This window comes from Ostrinia nubilalis, chromosome 1 (genome assembly GCF_963855985.1).
Source record: "Ostrinia nubilalis chromosome 1, ilOstNubi1.1, whole genome shotgun sequence".
NCBI classification, from domain to species: Eukaryota; Metazoa; Arthropoda; class Insecta; order Lepidoptera; family Crambidae; genus Ostrinia; species Ostrinia nubilalis.
In genome coordinates, this window is record NC_087088.1 from 9,562,632 (window position 1) to 9,577,923 (window position 15,292).

At 34.5% G+C, this 15,292-nt stretch overlaps 2 protein-coding genes across 2 annotated transcripts; one reads left to right on the top strand and one right to left on the bottom strand.

Moving 5' to 3' along the window:
• Window positions 1–40: 40 nt before the first annotated feature.
• Window positions 41–5,081, top strand: LOC135071444 (leucine--tRNA ligase, mitochondrial). The gene is made up of 6 exons (XM_063965238.1): window positions 41–283; window positions 379–831; window positions 2,309–3,659; window positions 4,078–4,313; window positions 4,428–4,667; window positions 4,750–5,081. Exons 1-6 carry the CDS (start codon window positions 182–184, stop codon window positions 4,987–4,989), a joined length of 2,622 nt encoding a protein of 873 aa, XP_063821308.1. The 5' UTR covers window positions 41–181; the 3' UTR covers window positions 4,990–5,081.
• Window positions 5,082–6,304: 1,223 nt separating this feature from the next.
• LOC135071455 (uncharacterized) lies at window positions 6,305–14,864 on the bottom strand. Its single transcript, XM_063965242.1, has 6 exons — window positions 14,784–14,864; window positions 11,497–11,609; window positions 9,506–9,631; window positions 8,415–8,486; window positions 8,185–8,328; window positions 6,305–6,469 (listed from the first exon to the last, which is right to left on the bottom strand). The coding sequence occupies exons 2-6, from the start codon at window positions 11,575–11,577 to the stop codon at window positions 6,398–6,400; spliced, it is 495 nt and encodes a 164-aa protein (XP_063821312.1). The 5' UTR covers window positions 11,578–11,609; window positions 14,784–14,864; the 3' UTR covers window positions 6,305–6,397.
• Window positions 14,865–15,292: the final 428 nt, after the last annotated feature.

A 15,292-nucleotide genomic window follows, 5' to 3' on the forward strand; every position in this document is an offset into this window, starting at 1 on the left:
AAAACTTCTATTAAAAAAAAAGCTGTCAATAAATGTCAGTTTGAGTCAGCTGTTCCGACCGAGCGATTTTGATTGATTTTGGTGGATTTTGGTTTTTGCTCGAAACCACATCCGATGTTTATCTACATCCGTGTAAGAAGAAAACACATTTATTTAGACGATATTTTCTTTCAGTAAAATAATGTATAGCTATCTCAAAGTATCACGCAATTTTCTCATAAATTGGAGATACATACATAATTCAAAAATAATAGAAAAACATAAAAAAAGCCTTGGGCTATGGGTGAGAAACAAGTTTATCTTTTCGTATTTTGATTGAAATTGGTGGCACACGCACGATATATTTGTTGTACCTATATTATATGTATTTTATTCTAGCATCTTGACATAACTACAGATATCAAGTTGAAAATTGAAGATCATTGGGCTAAAGAAGTTGTATCATCTCCTGAAATTAAGGAGAATGTTGACACTTACTATGTGCTACCCATGTTCCCATATCCCTCTGGTAACTTACACATGGGGCATGTTAGAGTTTATTCAATTTCTGATACAATAGCAAGATTTCATAAATTGAATGGCAAAAATATAATACATCCAATTGGATGGGATGCTTTTGGACTACCTGCAGAAAATGCTGCGATCGAAAGAAACATTCTCCCTCACCACTGGACTCAAACAAATATAGATTCTATGAAGCAGCAGCTGAAAAGTCTGAAATATAATTTTGATTGGAACCGTGAGCTGTCTACTTGTGATCCTCAGTATTATAAATGGACTCAATACATATTTTTGAAACTATTTGAAAAAGGGTTGGCTTATCAGTGTAAGGTATGTTATAATCAGTTAAAAATAGTTGACATTTATATTAATAACTAGCTTTCCGCCCGCGGCTTCGCACGCGTGATATTTCGTTTGTCACAGATCATCATAAATTATAGCCTTTATGTTATTCTGGATTATGAACAATAATACTGTAAAGTTTCATCAAAATCCGTTCAGTGGTTTTTGAGCCTATTCATTACAAACATACTAAAATAGGTATAAATCTTTCCTCTTTATAATATTAGTATAGATGAATTTTTTACTCCAAAGTTTAAAAGCTAATAATATAATGTGACATTTACTTTATTTATTATAAGTACCTATAGAACTATTTGAATTCTACAATTAATTTAAGCCCAAAGCTTTAAAAAATAATGTGAAAATTTAATATTCCAACAAAACATAAGAGACAAGTTTTTATGTTATTATTATTTACATTTCCAACACACTATTAATTTTAATGTTAAAAAGGGTATTTATTAATTTTTTTTCTGCTTAGTTCAATGTTAATGTTCAATGTATGAAGACTCTGAACAAATGGTTGTTGGTTCAATTCCCACTTAAGGCAGTTGATTTTTGAAAGTTTTGTAATTAGTTTCATTTTCATTTATTCACTTCACAATTTCTGATCCTTATCAGACACCAACTTCAGTTGTCCTTAGTTTTTTTTATTTAGGTAGAATCAAGGTAAGTATACATAGTGCTGTGAGGCACTATGTCGATTGTAAAGGCGGATACAGCTCTCCACACAATCTTCCGCCATCTCCATGTTGGAGTCAGATAGATATGCAGTTTCCCACTACAGATTTCACTCGGTCAGTCCAGCGCATAGGTGAACTTTTCCCTGAACTACTTGAGACATATTCAAAGTATTGTAGTATGCTAGATCTTCCCTTATACCTTATACAATACTGTCCACGTCTCTACTGTGTAAATAAAAATGAGGAATACAAGCACTCGCACCAGTATGCATCCCTGTCGTACACCCGAGCTTGAATGGAAACTATTTGTGAGGATCTGTGGTCATCTGCACTGAAGCAGTTCCCTCCAGCCCCCGCCCCTTCTACGTAGAGTTCTCTGAGCAAGTGCACGATGTGTTGCGGTGTTCTCCATAAGGTGGGCCATTTCACTGAGTCAAATACTTTAGAGAAATCAATGAAGCAATAATGTACTTAAATCGTCTCAATAATTTGACGAACGATGAGGATTTCTTCACGGATTCCTTTACCTTTAACAAAACTGCCCTGTTCTGGCGCAATTTCTCTTAATAAATAATAATAATAAAATTTATTAAGAGATTGGATTTGATGGCCGCCGTGCAGACTCATCGCCGCCGCCACGGCGTAGTGTCGTGTGTAAGGCTCCATATAAATGCTAGGGTATTTAATCAAAGGCGCCGTGGCGGTGACAAACGGTGCGCTGTGTCGTCTGAAACAGCCAACAGAGTCTCAAGCAAGTAATATTTTTGTATTTTAAATTTTAGGCCAAAGTCAATTGGGATCCAATTGATAGAACAGTTTTAGCTGATGAACAAGTCGACGAATTTGGTTGTTCCTGGAGATCTGGGGCTAAAGTAGAATCGAAAATTTTAACTCAATGGTTCATAAAAACCACAAAATATGCCAAAAAACTATATGATGGCTTAAAATCGGAGAGCTTAGAAGACTGGAAAGATATTATAAATTTGCAACGCCATTGGATTGGGGAATGTAATGGTATAGTAGTAACGTTTAAAATTAAATTAGGCGACGAATTCAAGTCATTGGATATATGGACTTCTGACCCATATAAATTTATCTATGGCGAATTTATTACTATGAGTAATAATAACATTCTTTTACATGGTATAAAGTTGGATAATTCTAGTCTTAAATGCTTGAATCCCATAACGGATCAAGAAATGCCAGTATATGTGACAGATAGTGCTAATTATGCCCCAGAAAGGGACGTGTATATAGCATCACCAGCCCTTGATGAGGAGGATTTTAAGTTGGCGAAAACTTTAAACATACCCTTAAATATTAACAAAGGCATTACGTGTGACAAAGAAAAAGAAAATCAACATGCCATTGAAATAGCACAAAGAAAATGTGTTGGCGGTCATTATGTGAGCTCCAAATTAAAAGACTGGTTGATATCCAGACAAAGATATTGGGGTACACCGATACCAATTGTACACTGTACAAAATGTGGTACAGTCCCTGTCCCCTTTGAAGATTTACCTGTAGAATTACCAATTGTGGAAGCTGTGGAACCTGGAATTCAAGTATTAGCAAATTTAGATGACTGGGTTAACTGTAAATGTCCCAAGTGTCAGTCTAATGCAAAACGAGAAACTGATACTATGGACACATTTGTGGACTCATCTTGGTACTACTATAGATTTTTGGATCCTTCTAACAAAGAAAAGGCATTTGATAAAAAACATCTTGTTGGTAAAACTCCTATCAATGTTTACATTGGAGGGAAAGAACATGCTGTCTTACATCTTTATTATGCTAGATTTATGAGTTACTTTCTGCATTCTTTGGGGTGGACACCATCTGAAGAACCATTTAAAAAGCTAGTAGTACAAGGCATGGTTATGGGACAGTCTTATAAATTGAAGTCATCTGGAAAATATTTACAGCCGAATGATGTTGAAAAAGTAGGCAATGAATTTAAAGATAAAACAAGTGGCGAATCAGTTTTAGTACAATGGGAAAAAATGAGCAAATCTAAATACAACGGAGAAAATCCTGAGAGATTGCTATCAGAATATGGATCTGATACAACTAAACTTCTTATGCTTGCCGATGTTCCTCCTGCCACCAGTCGACGATGGTCTGATGCAAGTCAGTATTTTTTTAGTAATAAGTTAAATTTTGTTCTGTTATTTTTAGCAACATGCTTCATAATTATAATAAATATTACTTTAAGCTAAGTCTTAACTGGTACTATTGAATATAGAAAGAACGTATGTAAATCAGGATATTGCCTAAAGTTTCCGTAAACTATTAAATCGCGATCGGTTGGAGTTTTTCCCACACTGTGCATGGCCAGTGCAAGTTTTCCACAATGTAAAATTGCCACTTTAGCTTATCTTTATCTCAGGTTCTACGATATTTGCTCTTTTATGAATTTGCATTCATGTGAGGCATTATTGTTTGTTGTTCATACGACAACTTAGTTACGATAATGTTATAAATCACCGGCACCGGCCAACCTGATTAATCTAATGTTGATAAAGAATACATTTACTTTTTTTTTCAGCTTTACCTGGTGTCCTAAATTGGCAGCACCGTTTATGGTTAACCTTGAGAGATTTCTTGAAATATAGAACATCTAACGTATCTAAAACCATTGCTGATGTTGATTTCAAGAAACATGAATCAAAAATTCTTGATGCAAGAAACTATTACACAGCAACTGCTACTTACCACTTCAAATATACGTATAAGCTTAGTGTTGGCATATCAAGACTACAGAGTTTGACAAGTACCTTAAGGGTATGTTTATATAGTCAAAGTAGGGATTTTAATCAAGTTCAGGAATAAAATCTTAGATCCCGTTTCACTTTACATTAGACGAAAACTTTTAAACATATTTTTTTATAATTTCAGAATAATGTTCCAGCAGAGGTAATTGCCTATAGTAAAGAATATGAGCAAGCATTAGCATCCTTAATAATTATGCTGTCACCAGTGACGCCACACTTCAGCTCCGAGCTGTGGGCCGGATTTCTATCAGCGCCAAACAGAGTCTCTACCCATTTACCAAATTATATTGATTGGGAAAAAAGTGTCTTAGACCAGCATTGGCCAGAAGTAGATGATGACTATAATCTTTCGTTTCTTTGCAAGGTCTGGTTTCATACCTCTTTATTCTTCGTCTTTGTACATAACCTGTATAATTTCATGAGTTGACAGTTTTCGTTCGTTTTAGGTTGATGGAGCTGATAGATGCGAGATTAAAATAAAGTCCATATATCTGAAAGAAATTAACCAGGAAACTGCTTTAGGCATGATGATCAATAAAGAACCTGTTGCTAAGTGGATTAAAACTAATATAATCAGGACAAAGTTTGAATTATATCCTGGCTGTCGGGCGATACTCCATATATCTACAAACAGACAACAAAAAGTTAAAAAAAGTGACACTAAAGTAAAAGTTTCTAATTCCTAGAATATAACTAAGATGTTTATGTAAATATATTATTACAAGCAGTTATGTAAATATGTATATTAGCGCAAAGAAAGTATACGTATTGTTAATGTTTTTGTTTTGATAAATAAAAAGTAAATATTAAAATAAGTATTTTTTTTAGTTAGTTGCTTGCCTGCTTCCTGATTTTCCTGTTTGGGTCATTCCACAAAAATATGTCAACTCTTAGTCCGCGCCACATTTCACATGAAATATTTGTTAATATTTTATTCCAAAATTGTTAAATAACAGCTCGCAATGTGCTTTATTCATCACCCATTTTATATTTTTTGAAACTATTTTAAAACATCTTTAATTACTTTTGAACGACCCAAAACGTCATTCCCTAGGCATGTCCGTACTCCAAAAGTTTGTGTTTTGGGACCCACATTTATAAAAACATCAACTTTATCCTTTGTTTTAATTAACGAATAATCTATTTAAATGTATATTACATCAAATTCTATTAATATTTTGCTGTTTCAATAAACAATAATTTGATTTTCTTTAGTTGAAAAAGAGTCTACAGCTTTTAGCGTCATTCCCTCGCCACGCACTGAATTTATAATTTTGCGCTTTAATATGTATTTAGAGTGCATGACATTTAGTTGAGTTTAAAGTACGATACGAAGTTATCCTCAGACCATACTGGCTTTGCGGTAGCCGTTTTTTGAATTAGTGCAAACGTGCCAGTTGTTGGGGAAACATGTGTTAATCCAGTCACTTCGTCAGTCCCTAGTTGAGTAGCATTATTGATTACAATAGGAAATTGTATATAATTTAATAGTATTTACGTGTGGTTTTTTGGCTATTTTCGGCACATCGTATTAAGCATCTTATAATATAAAGTTAATCTGCATTTGTGTTAAGTTTTACTCCAAATCGTCAGTCCCTAGAGCGTCAGGCCCTAGCTTTAAACGGCACTTGGGACTAAATTACTAGTTAGGGAATGATGTTTTTTATATAGTGATAATAACAAAACAACTACATTATGTATATTAACTTATCTGTAAATGTTAAGGTTATAAGTTTTATACTTTATTAGAAGTCATATAGGAGTAATGTAGTATGAAAAAATTGAAAATTATAATATCTCCTAAAATAAAGCATAAAGTGACTGGCCCTTTTAGACATAACATAATTAATTAATAACCTATTATTTACACTAATAAAGTATTCAAAAGCATCTTAAAAAAGTTACGGACAAAATGACGTCGAAAATATACAGATTTTTATGGAATGACCCGTTTGCGAATGCGAATAATATGTAGGTATGAGTTATAATAAAGAGGACACGATGATTTAAAAAATAATTTTATTTCACTACATTACGTAAGTACCTAGTTACTAAAATATTTACAGTCTTTATCACTTTCTTGTTTTAAGCTTGCTATTTTCTTTTTGACGACTTTTTTCCTCTAAATATTTCATCTTTATATCCACGTAGGTTAGCCATGGAATCCTGAAACATGCGTAAAATAATTTGTTTAAATAGGTATATGAGTAGTAGGGTGGTCCTTATTTTTCGACTTTTGAATTATCCCCGGGGCACTTTCTCATTCGATTATATACCTCTAAATATGAAATTAGCTTTTTTTGTTTTTTTTTTGGTTAAGATTTAGAGGTCGCTACCAGCTGTCAAAATATTTACAAAAGCTTTGAAGATCTTAAATCATGGTTTCATAAATGTTTTATTTAACCTTTAACCGACGACGTGCGGTCTCACAGACCGCTCCGGTTTTTGAAATTTCTGGATTGCAATGTTCTGCTTACTCCCGTGTCTCGAGCGTCTCAGTACCTTCGAGTTTAGTTGCCCAAACGCCATTACAGGTAGTGGTTACATCGATGAGGGCAGTTTTAATAAGATAATTCGATTTAAAGTTCAACAGCGGTCTGTGGGACCGCACGTCGCAGACTACGTGACATTTTTGTATCATACTAAAACTTGCGTTTTCGTTTTAGACGACTCATTTTTCGTAAAAATGATCCATCATCCATCCTGGGCCACCACAACCTAGGAAAAGACATTTCCTAATGATATATTGATATTTGGACATAATATTATGTAAACGATGGTAGTCTGTAAAAAAATACCGCGAAATGGGTGGTTAAGCAAACAGTGACATGTATTCTAGGCTCTGATATGCCAAATCAGCCTGATGTCATTGCAACAGATGCAAAAAAGACGTACATTTTAGTCCACCTAAATTGAAAATAAAATTACCTTACAGGTGTTTACCTATGCATACCGAAAATGCTTGGCATGCGGTAAAAAAATGTCCTGATTGTGCCTAATGTTTACCCTACGTCAAATTTTTAGTTGTGCATGTAATGTACGTGTCATTTATTTTTATTTTATTAATTGTTCACTATATTTAGGAAGGAGTATAGTTTTTCTTGCTTTGATTAAAATTTACAAGTTATATAGGTATTATTGAGCTCTAGTGTAATTTCAATGAAATTAGGGGTCAAAAAGTTTTAGCCATATTTAAATAAATAATATACATTGATTCCTCACAAATTATACGTATGTTTTTTTGTAATACTATAATGTTCTCAAAAAATATAAAACCAATAAACTTTTAACAAAAAATTATTACTTTTTGAGTAAACAGTATAGCGGTCCCACAGACCGCACGTCGCAGACGGCGTGACAAAAAAATCACGTCGTCGGTTAAAGGTTAAGTGTTTATATCACATTTTACGTGCAAATGAACATCGCATAGATAGAATAGACAATCGCTTCTTGTCCCCTTCTCCCCTCAACCCCTCTTCTATACCGACCATGGTACCGACGCGTCGAGATACTAACAAGTAAACTCTTATATCTTAAAAATAATTGATTCAAATATGTACATTGTACATAATATCTTAGTTCATAGCAACAACAATAATTTTGTGATATTTTTATTTGGCTTTGGCTTTAAAAATAAATGAATCTAACAAATACAGATTTTGTTTTTACTTAAAATTCAAACCTTGGTAGCGACCCCTAAATGTCTTTTAAAAATTAAAAAAAAAAATAATGAAAGACTTTCATAAGGTATATATTCAAATTACGTGGTGCCCCGCAAAATAAAAGAAAAAAATTTTTTTTCGTAGGAATAAGGACCACCCTAATGAGTAGGCTATTGTTTTAAGACATTAAATACTTGTTTAAACATTCATGTCATTTACCTTCTTTGCTTCTCGCCATTCTAAATTTCGTAATCTCGCAAGACCTTTGAGGTTTCGATCAAGAATTTTTAAGAACTCTTGTCTTGATATCTTAGGAGTTTCGGTACTGCCATTGGTAGACGGGGCGGGTGAGTTTGTTACAGCCTGGAAAAGTTACAATAATGTGTCGGTTAAAGACCCACATCATCCATCAGGAATCGTTAACTTTTCAGGAAAAAAATGTTACTTACGTTATCATCTACGAACTGGTTGGTTAATAGGTCCGATATCTGAGTATAAGCACTTTTGGTGTCATTGATTTGCTGAAAAATAAAGACATTGCCTTTTTAGATAGCTATACGTATAACAGCCTATTGAGCCTGCACACACAAGCTGAAACGACTATACTTCAGTGTAGATTCATATCGTCCAAGTTTAGTTTAGAAACATAATTTTGGTAAGTACTTGCATTTGCAGATATGTACTTAAAAATAATTAAGCCACAAAAATCAATGATTAACAGACAAACACAAATGCAGCATATACTTAATATTAAAAACTGAAGAGTTTGTTTGAACGCGCGCTAATCTCAGGAACTACTGGACGTCCGATTTGAAATAATATTTTTCTGTTGGATAGCCCATTTATCAAGGAAAGCTTTAGACTATGTAACATCACCCTATAGTGAATAGGGGCGGAGCAGTAAAGAAAAATGTTGTAAAAACGGGAAATTTTACTAAAACTATTTTCACGCGTACGTCGCGGGCACAGATAGTGGTTAAATAATGGACTTTATGGATGACCCTACATTATTATATCATGGCGTTCGTATTCAGTGCACCGAATCGAATCGCACATAAATACAACTGAGACTACATAATTGCACAGATATAAAGATAACTTAAACATAAACGTGTATTTTATTTTGCATAAGAAAGAAAATTTATGAGTGCTTAGCTTTTAATAAAAGCTTGTAAAAACATAACCCTCCTTCTGGCGCAGTCGGGTAAAAATAGTGCCCGTCCAACACGCGAGGTTGACTTTGTAAGTTACCGTTCTGCGCGTAACGCGTTGATGTCTTTTTCAAGAGTCGTGTGAATTCAATCCCAATAAGCGTTTTTACGACGAACTTTTCGCGTCTGTGTAATAATGTGACACCAAAGTTTCAAAGAAGCTTTGTAAATGCTATTTTTATAAAATCATGCACCTAATATTATATACCTACTTTTTGTTAAAAGATTAATAAATAAAATTGATAAGTATGGTGCAAAAGACATTAGCTTTTACTTATCCTAAGCGCATTATCAGTTTCCTTAGAAAGGAGGAAAAAATATTATCTTACCTCTAAAATAAGATGAAATATGGTACCAAAAAATCCCCATTTCGGCGTTGTGGCAACTTGCTTACCAGCCTTGACCGCTGCTTGTCTCTGTGTGCGATCCTTTTCGATGGATTTCTCAGCGGTTGGCTAAAATTACAATGCATTAATTTTACAAGAAATAATAGTGGTTTTTATTTGGTCTAATTCTGAAACTGTAATTTCTTAATTTAACATAATGCAAAGTTCCCGCCACCGCATAAATTGCGTAACTTAGTGCAATTATTCCAAGATTAAAAGATTATAGGAAATGTTATTTACACATTTTACAAGTTATCACATTTATTTACAAGGAAATGTTGATAAACTATCCATCCCTCTAAAACCATGCGCTGGGTTGGGTGACCGTGACGCGCACTCGAAACCGAAATTCCGGGTCCGTGGCCGAGTCCCCCAGTTTTCGACGCACCCGTGGTCGACGCCCCCGATTTAAATTAATTTAATATCATATTTTTTTCGGCTTTTGCACTAAGTACAGTCAACGAAAAGTAATAAAAAATATAATAATTTTGTTATTATTACAAAAATTAAAATGTTGTATTTAATTTTTGGTCATAAATACTTAATAAAACTTTTATAATTTCAACTTTTATTTGTAGAGAGAGTAGAGTTATTTTAAAGACTGGTTATTTAATTGTTATTATACAGATTGTTTGGCGAAAGGGTAGACAAACTTCGTGGGTTTATAGATAGGGACGTCGCGGGCACAACTAGTTCGTTTATAAACATTTTTGTGCCTGACTGTACAGTGTACATTTAATTAAAAATTGCTTCAAATCAAATTTAACTGACCGGGGGCGTCGACCACGGGTGCGTCGACAACTGGGGGACTCGGCCACGGACCCGAAATTCCCATTGATGAACTAACCCCTAAAAATTAGCCAAAGTCATTAGATGGTTAAAATGCCTTTGTTCGTGTACGTACACTATAAATATACATACTAAAGTTGCTAACACTGGAACTTACCGCAACTGAGAAAATTGAGAGGTAGGTATTTATTTATTTATTTATTTATACTTCAGCACACTAAGTAACAAATGCACTGTGGCGGACTTAATGCCGAATGGCATTCTCTGCCAGTCAACCACGGGTCATGCAGAAAGAGTAAGGCGGTGCAAAAAATTTACATTTTTGATAATAAACCTACTTACATAAGATTACATAAAATAAATAACATAATACAAATAAATATAATAGACATATAAATACATAAACATAATAATATTATAGATGTACACATCACTCATGTCTGAGATAGCGAGAAAATGGAGAAAAAAAGGTCATTCCTTGAAATGTTTGCGCAGAGCCTTTTTGAAAGTAAATTTGGAAGAAGGTTTGCGTAATTTGGCCGGAAGGTCAGCTCCTCTATCAAAATCCAGTCGCTATAAATATGAGAAGACAGTGGAGGCCAATCTAATGTGAACTATTTATTTCATTAAAACATCAAGCTACATAAAACGGGGTTACTTAAGTACTTTATTTTGCGGTTTGCGGAGCAAAAACGTTGATCGCTATTACCTAGAATATTCTTAACCTGTAATGCTACCATACTACTTCACTTCTAATTCTTCAGGAGTTATACGTGAGATTACTACTATTTTGGCCAGGAATTTCATCTGTATCTGTTATCAAAATCAAATAATAAATTAAACTCACACCTAAACATTTATTTATGCAAATTGTCAGTACATCAGAACATATCTCCATATGCAGCGAATAGAGAAAACCTGCCACATGATTTAATGGAAGTGTTATGATTGATTTATTAGATCTGACTCTTATTAGTGTCATCATCAGTCCTTGTCAGGCCACTGATAAACATAGGCCTCCCCCAAGGTCTGCCACTGAGACCCTCGGCTATTCTCTTTCAATATTAAAAGATTGATAAGTTTAACTTATCACCTGAAAGCACACCAATATTTAAGATGATAAAAGAAAATGCTATAATACTAACTGGTTGAGCAGAGAAGTGCGGAGCCATGATTGTGACGACCATAAGTGCAGCCAGCACCAGCCTCCGTGAACCTTGCGCCATCTCGCCTGGCTATTTTCTCTTGTCTAATTAACCTGGATAGACAAACGTTGAACCGTGTTAACTCTCATGATAGTGATTACTAAACCCTGTTGACATTTCGTGAATCTTGAAAGTGAAACCAAAAGACTAAGTATTTACTTAATACTGACTTATTTAGGTAATATTATTTACATAATATCGACAAAGAATTACAGTGCCTAGCTATTTTAACAAGTAAAAAGTGTAGGCAGGTACAAATACCTACCGTATTTGTTTCTTTAACATACTTACTAAACTTTGCATCGTATTTTAACATACTTTGCATCATTAATAAATATGAGTTTTGTTTGCTTACATAACAAAAATGGGAAGGTTTTTATGTGAATGTGGTCTCCAGCAAGGCAACGAGCTAGAGACAGGCAAATTAACTTCAATTATTATTAAAATAATATCGTCGCCTTTAAGTAGTAGACGTCTGTGTCTCTAATCAATAGATTTTCTAAGGTGATAGTATCCATTGTTCCGTAACATGAGTATTATAACGCTTTTACTCGTAAGTTGTACTTATGACGTGAGAATTTTATAAAAACGAGTTTTAACATAGATTACGCTGCACAATACAGGAAAGTAAGCACTACGATGTCATCAACAGTGATGTCGCAAATGGGTGCAGTGAATTTAGCATCGCAACTAGGTCGATCATTATCCGTATCGAATACTAATATCCTTATTGTTTGTTCTAATTTACTTTGTAATATTCCTAAATACCATAATGTCCATTAATAATTACAACCGGTAAACTTTCTTGTTATTATGGTTAGAACGATGAGGAAATGAGCATACATTGCGAAACTACTAAATCTTATACCTAGTCGCGTAATTTGTATTCTATCATATCATCACAGTTAAAAAACTTTAAATGTAAAAACTTATAGGTACTTTTAAATAGTCTGAAGCCAGCTACTGTTTAAGTACTAAACTTATTATTTTCTTATTAATTTTATGTCCCAAAAGTAGGTACCTAACATAAGGCACTGATTGTACCAACGACAGCACATCAAGCTAAAATACTGGCGTATTATGTCGTAGTAATAAGTACCTACAGGCTAAGTATTTTGCAACAAAAATTCGTAGTTTGATGTACTATTACTTATTCTGTGCTACTACAGTCGGCATCAAAGAAATCGCACCTCCCGCGACCATGGACCTTTATAGGTCCATGCCCGCGACAATAACTTTAAAGATTTTCTTCTTCTGACACAATCATGGTGCTCCACCAGTGACCAATATGTAGAATGATGCATACGTTTGAAATTGTCGCGAGAGGTGCGATTTCTTTGACGCCGAGTGTATTTTACATTTCCACATTATTTACATGAATTTAAGGTTAACAGCTTTTATTATTACTTGCATACTGTAACATTCAGTAGATTGATTTACATTGCTTAAATTATGATTAGGTAGGTAGGTACCTACATATATTATAGGTATACGGTTTTTGTTGTCTAAAGGTAGTAATTAAATATAGGACCTATACCCAGTGCCTACAGGCAAAATAACGACAATACCTAATCCCAGAAAGTTAATTCGATTGCAAATGTCATTAATTCTGTTTGTAGACAGGGAACTCTAAAAACGAGTTACATATGACTTGTCTAGGAAGTACTTAAGCTAAAACATTCCACATCGGCATGTCAAGTTCCTGTGACTTGCACCAAAGTGGACTCGTTGCGGATTTCCTCATCTTCAAGCATGGGCAAGGCTCAATTTAAACTACCTTACCTTTCACGTGTAAAGAACCCTTTTTTAATTTATTTTAGTCTGATCAAGGTTGTTGGTATACGTACATTTTTTAAGCACACAGAGCCCACCTCTTCGATCGCGGGGAGGACCTCCAGAAACTATACACACTTGCTATTTGCATTATTTTGCAATGTTAATACCAGTGCTACCAAGCCTCTTTTGCTCCGACTATGAAACCTACCTACTCGTAAGTGTGACTTTTTTGACGTAAGTGTTATACTCGTAAGTATTGCAGGTTTACTCGTATGTGTGGAAAACCTTGAACTTTTATGTTGGTATTTGTTCTAAATGTTTAAGTTCAATCATAGTTGGATGAAAGTTAGCATTTAACTTAACGTTGCGTGCGACAGATGACGTTGATAATGTGCCCTTTGGAAATACGTTGACTATTTTTTGATGAAGTAAGTTTACATAACGAGGAATAGGTAGCTACGCCAAAGTAAGTATCTATCATGCGTGTCTGTCACGCACTCTACATAGTTACCTACCTGTATAATGGCTTCGTAATGTAATCGTCAAAGAGGTACTAATTTTCAACAGGATTAAACTATATGGTTTGCAAAACCCTTACTTAATTATTAGCAATTACTTAGCAGAAAAAAAAACGATTTGTTGCAAACTCTTTACATCTGAATAAATAAAATGGAAATGAACAAATAGATTAAGGAAGGTAGGTAGTATGTACTTATTTGGAAAACCAAATTACTTAGGAGAAAACCAGGAAATGTCACGATAGATATGTATCGACTGTACATACTTTACCAAAGAATATTTCTATCGGCGCGGCGTACATACTTTTCTAGGCTCTAGTTATGCTAGCTATCAGATGCATACGGCCAGGACTGAGTGGGAATAATGGGAATTTGTTATTCTTCTATTATTAGAGAGCCCATAATAGCTATAGGGAAAACCAAACAACCTGTTATCTGCCATGATTTTGGATATGTTTAGCTATAAATTAATTTCGGAAAACGCCGTTGGTTATCTTAGAAAATGAATAAATAACATAATCTGAACATCATTCTTTAAAAAGTTCTTCCATGGGGAAAAAATATTATGCTCATATTAAAATCATTGATTACCTACCTGTTCCTCAATACATGAGAAGCCTGTAATCGGGGTCCGGGAAACTTCATCGAAAAATAAATGAAATGTGACGGGCACTGATTGGAAAACTTCAAGCTCATAGCTTATTAAAAAAACTTCACTTGTTTTATGGTCGTTTAGCACAATGCTTTGTTGATAGATAGAACACCTTTATTGTACACCACACAAGACAAGAAAAGAAAGAAAATGTATAAGAGAAATAGCACAATTTAGGCGGTGTTATCGCTTAAAGCGGTCTCTTCCAGACAACCTGGAGGACAGGTTTAGTTACCGGATAGGGTGGTTGTGTTAGAATTTTAAATGAGATGTTTATTTACCTAAGGGCGATGGGCGGTCACACACGTGAGGCACAGCGCGTCGCAGCAGCGGCCGAGCGCGCGGAGCAAGCGAGTGCACTGCGCACGCGCCGCGCGCCGGCAGCATCGGGGCCAAGGCCGCGCTGGAGTCGGTTGCGAAGTTGTTATGTCAGCTGGCGTTCTACTTATGCAATGCTTACAAATTCAATGCAGTTGAACGAACTAAGTCCGTAGCATCGATTTGTAATTAATTATTACTAGTTCCTAATTAGATGAACTGTTACGCAAAACAATGCGTTTATTAATTGATCATTTTTTGAATTCTTTTTATTACAGGGTGTTCATAATTTATCTGTTGACGTTGAGGAGCTAACGTTCTCCACAGCATTTATTTATTACCATAAAAAAATATGAACAAACAACAACTTTATCTTTAACTTTAAATCAGCATTGTTAACACTCGTAAGTGATGGTAAAATTTAGAATTTTAAGTAGGTACAAATGTTACCCTGAATATCAATGATGTTTTC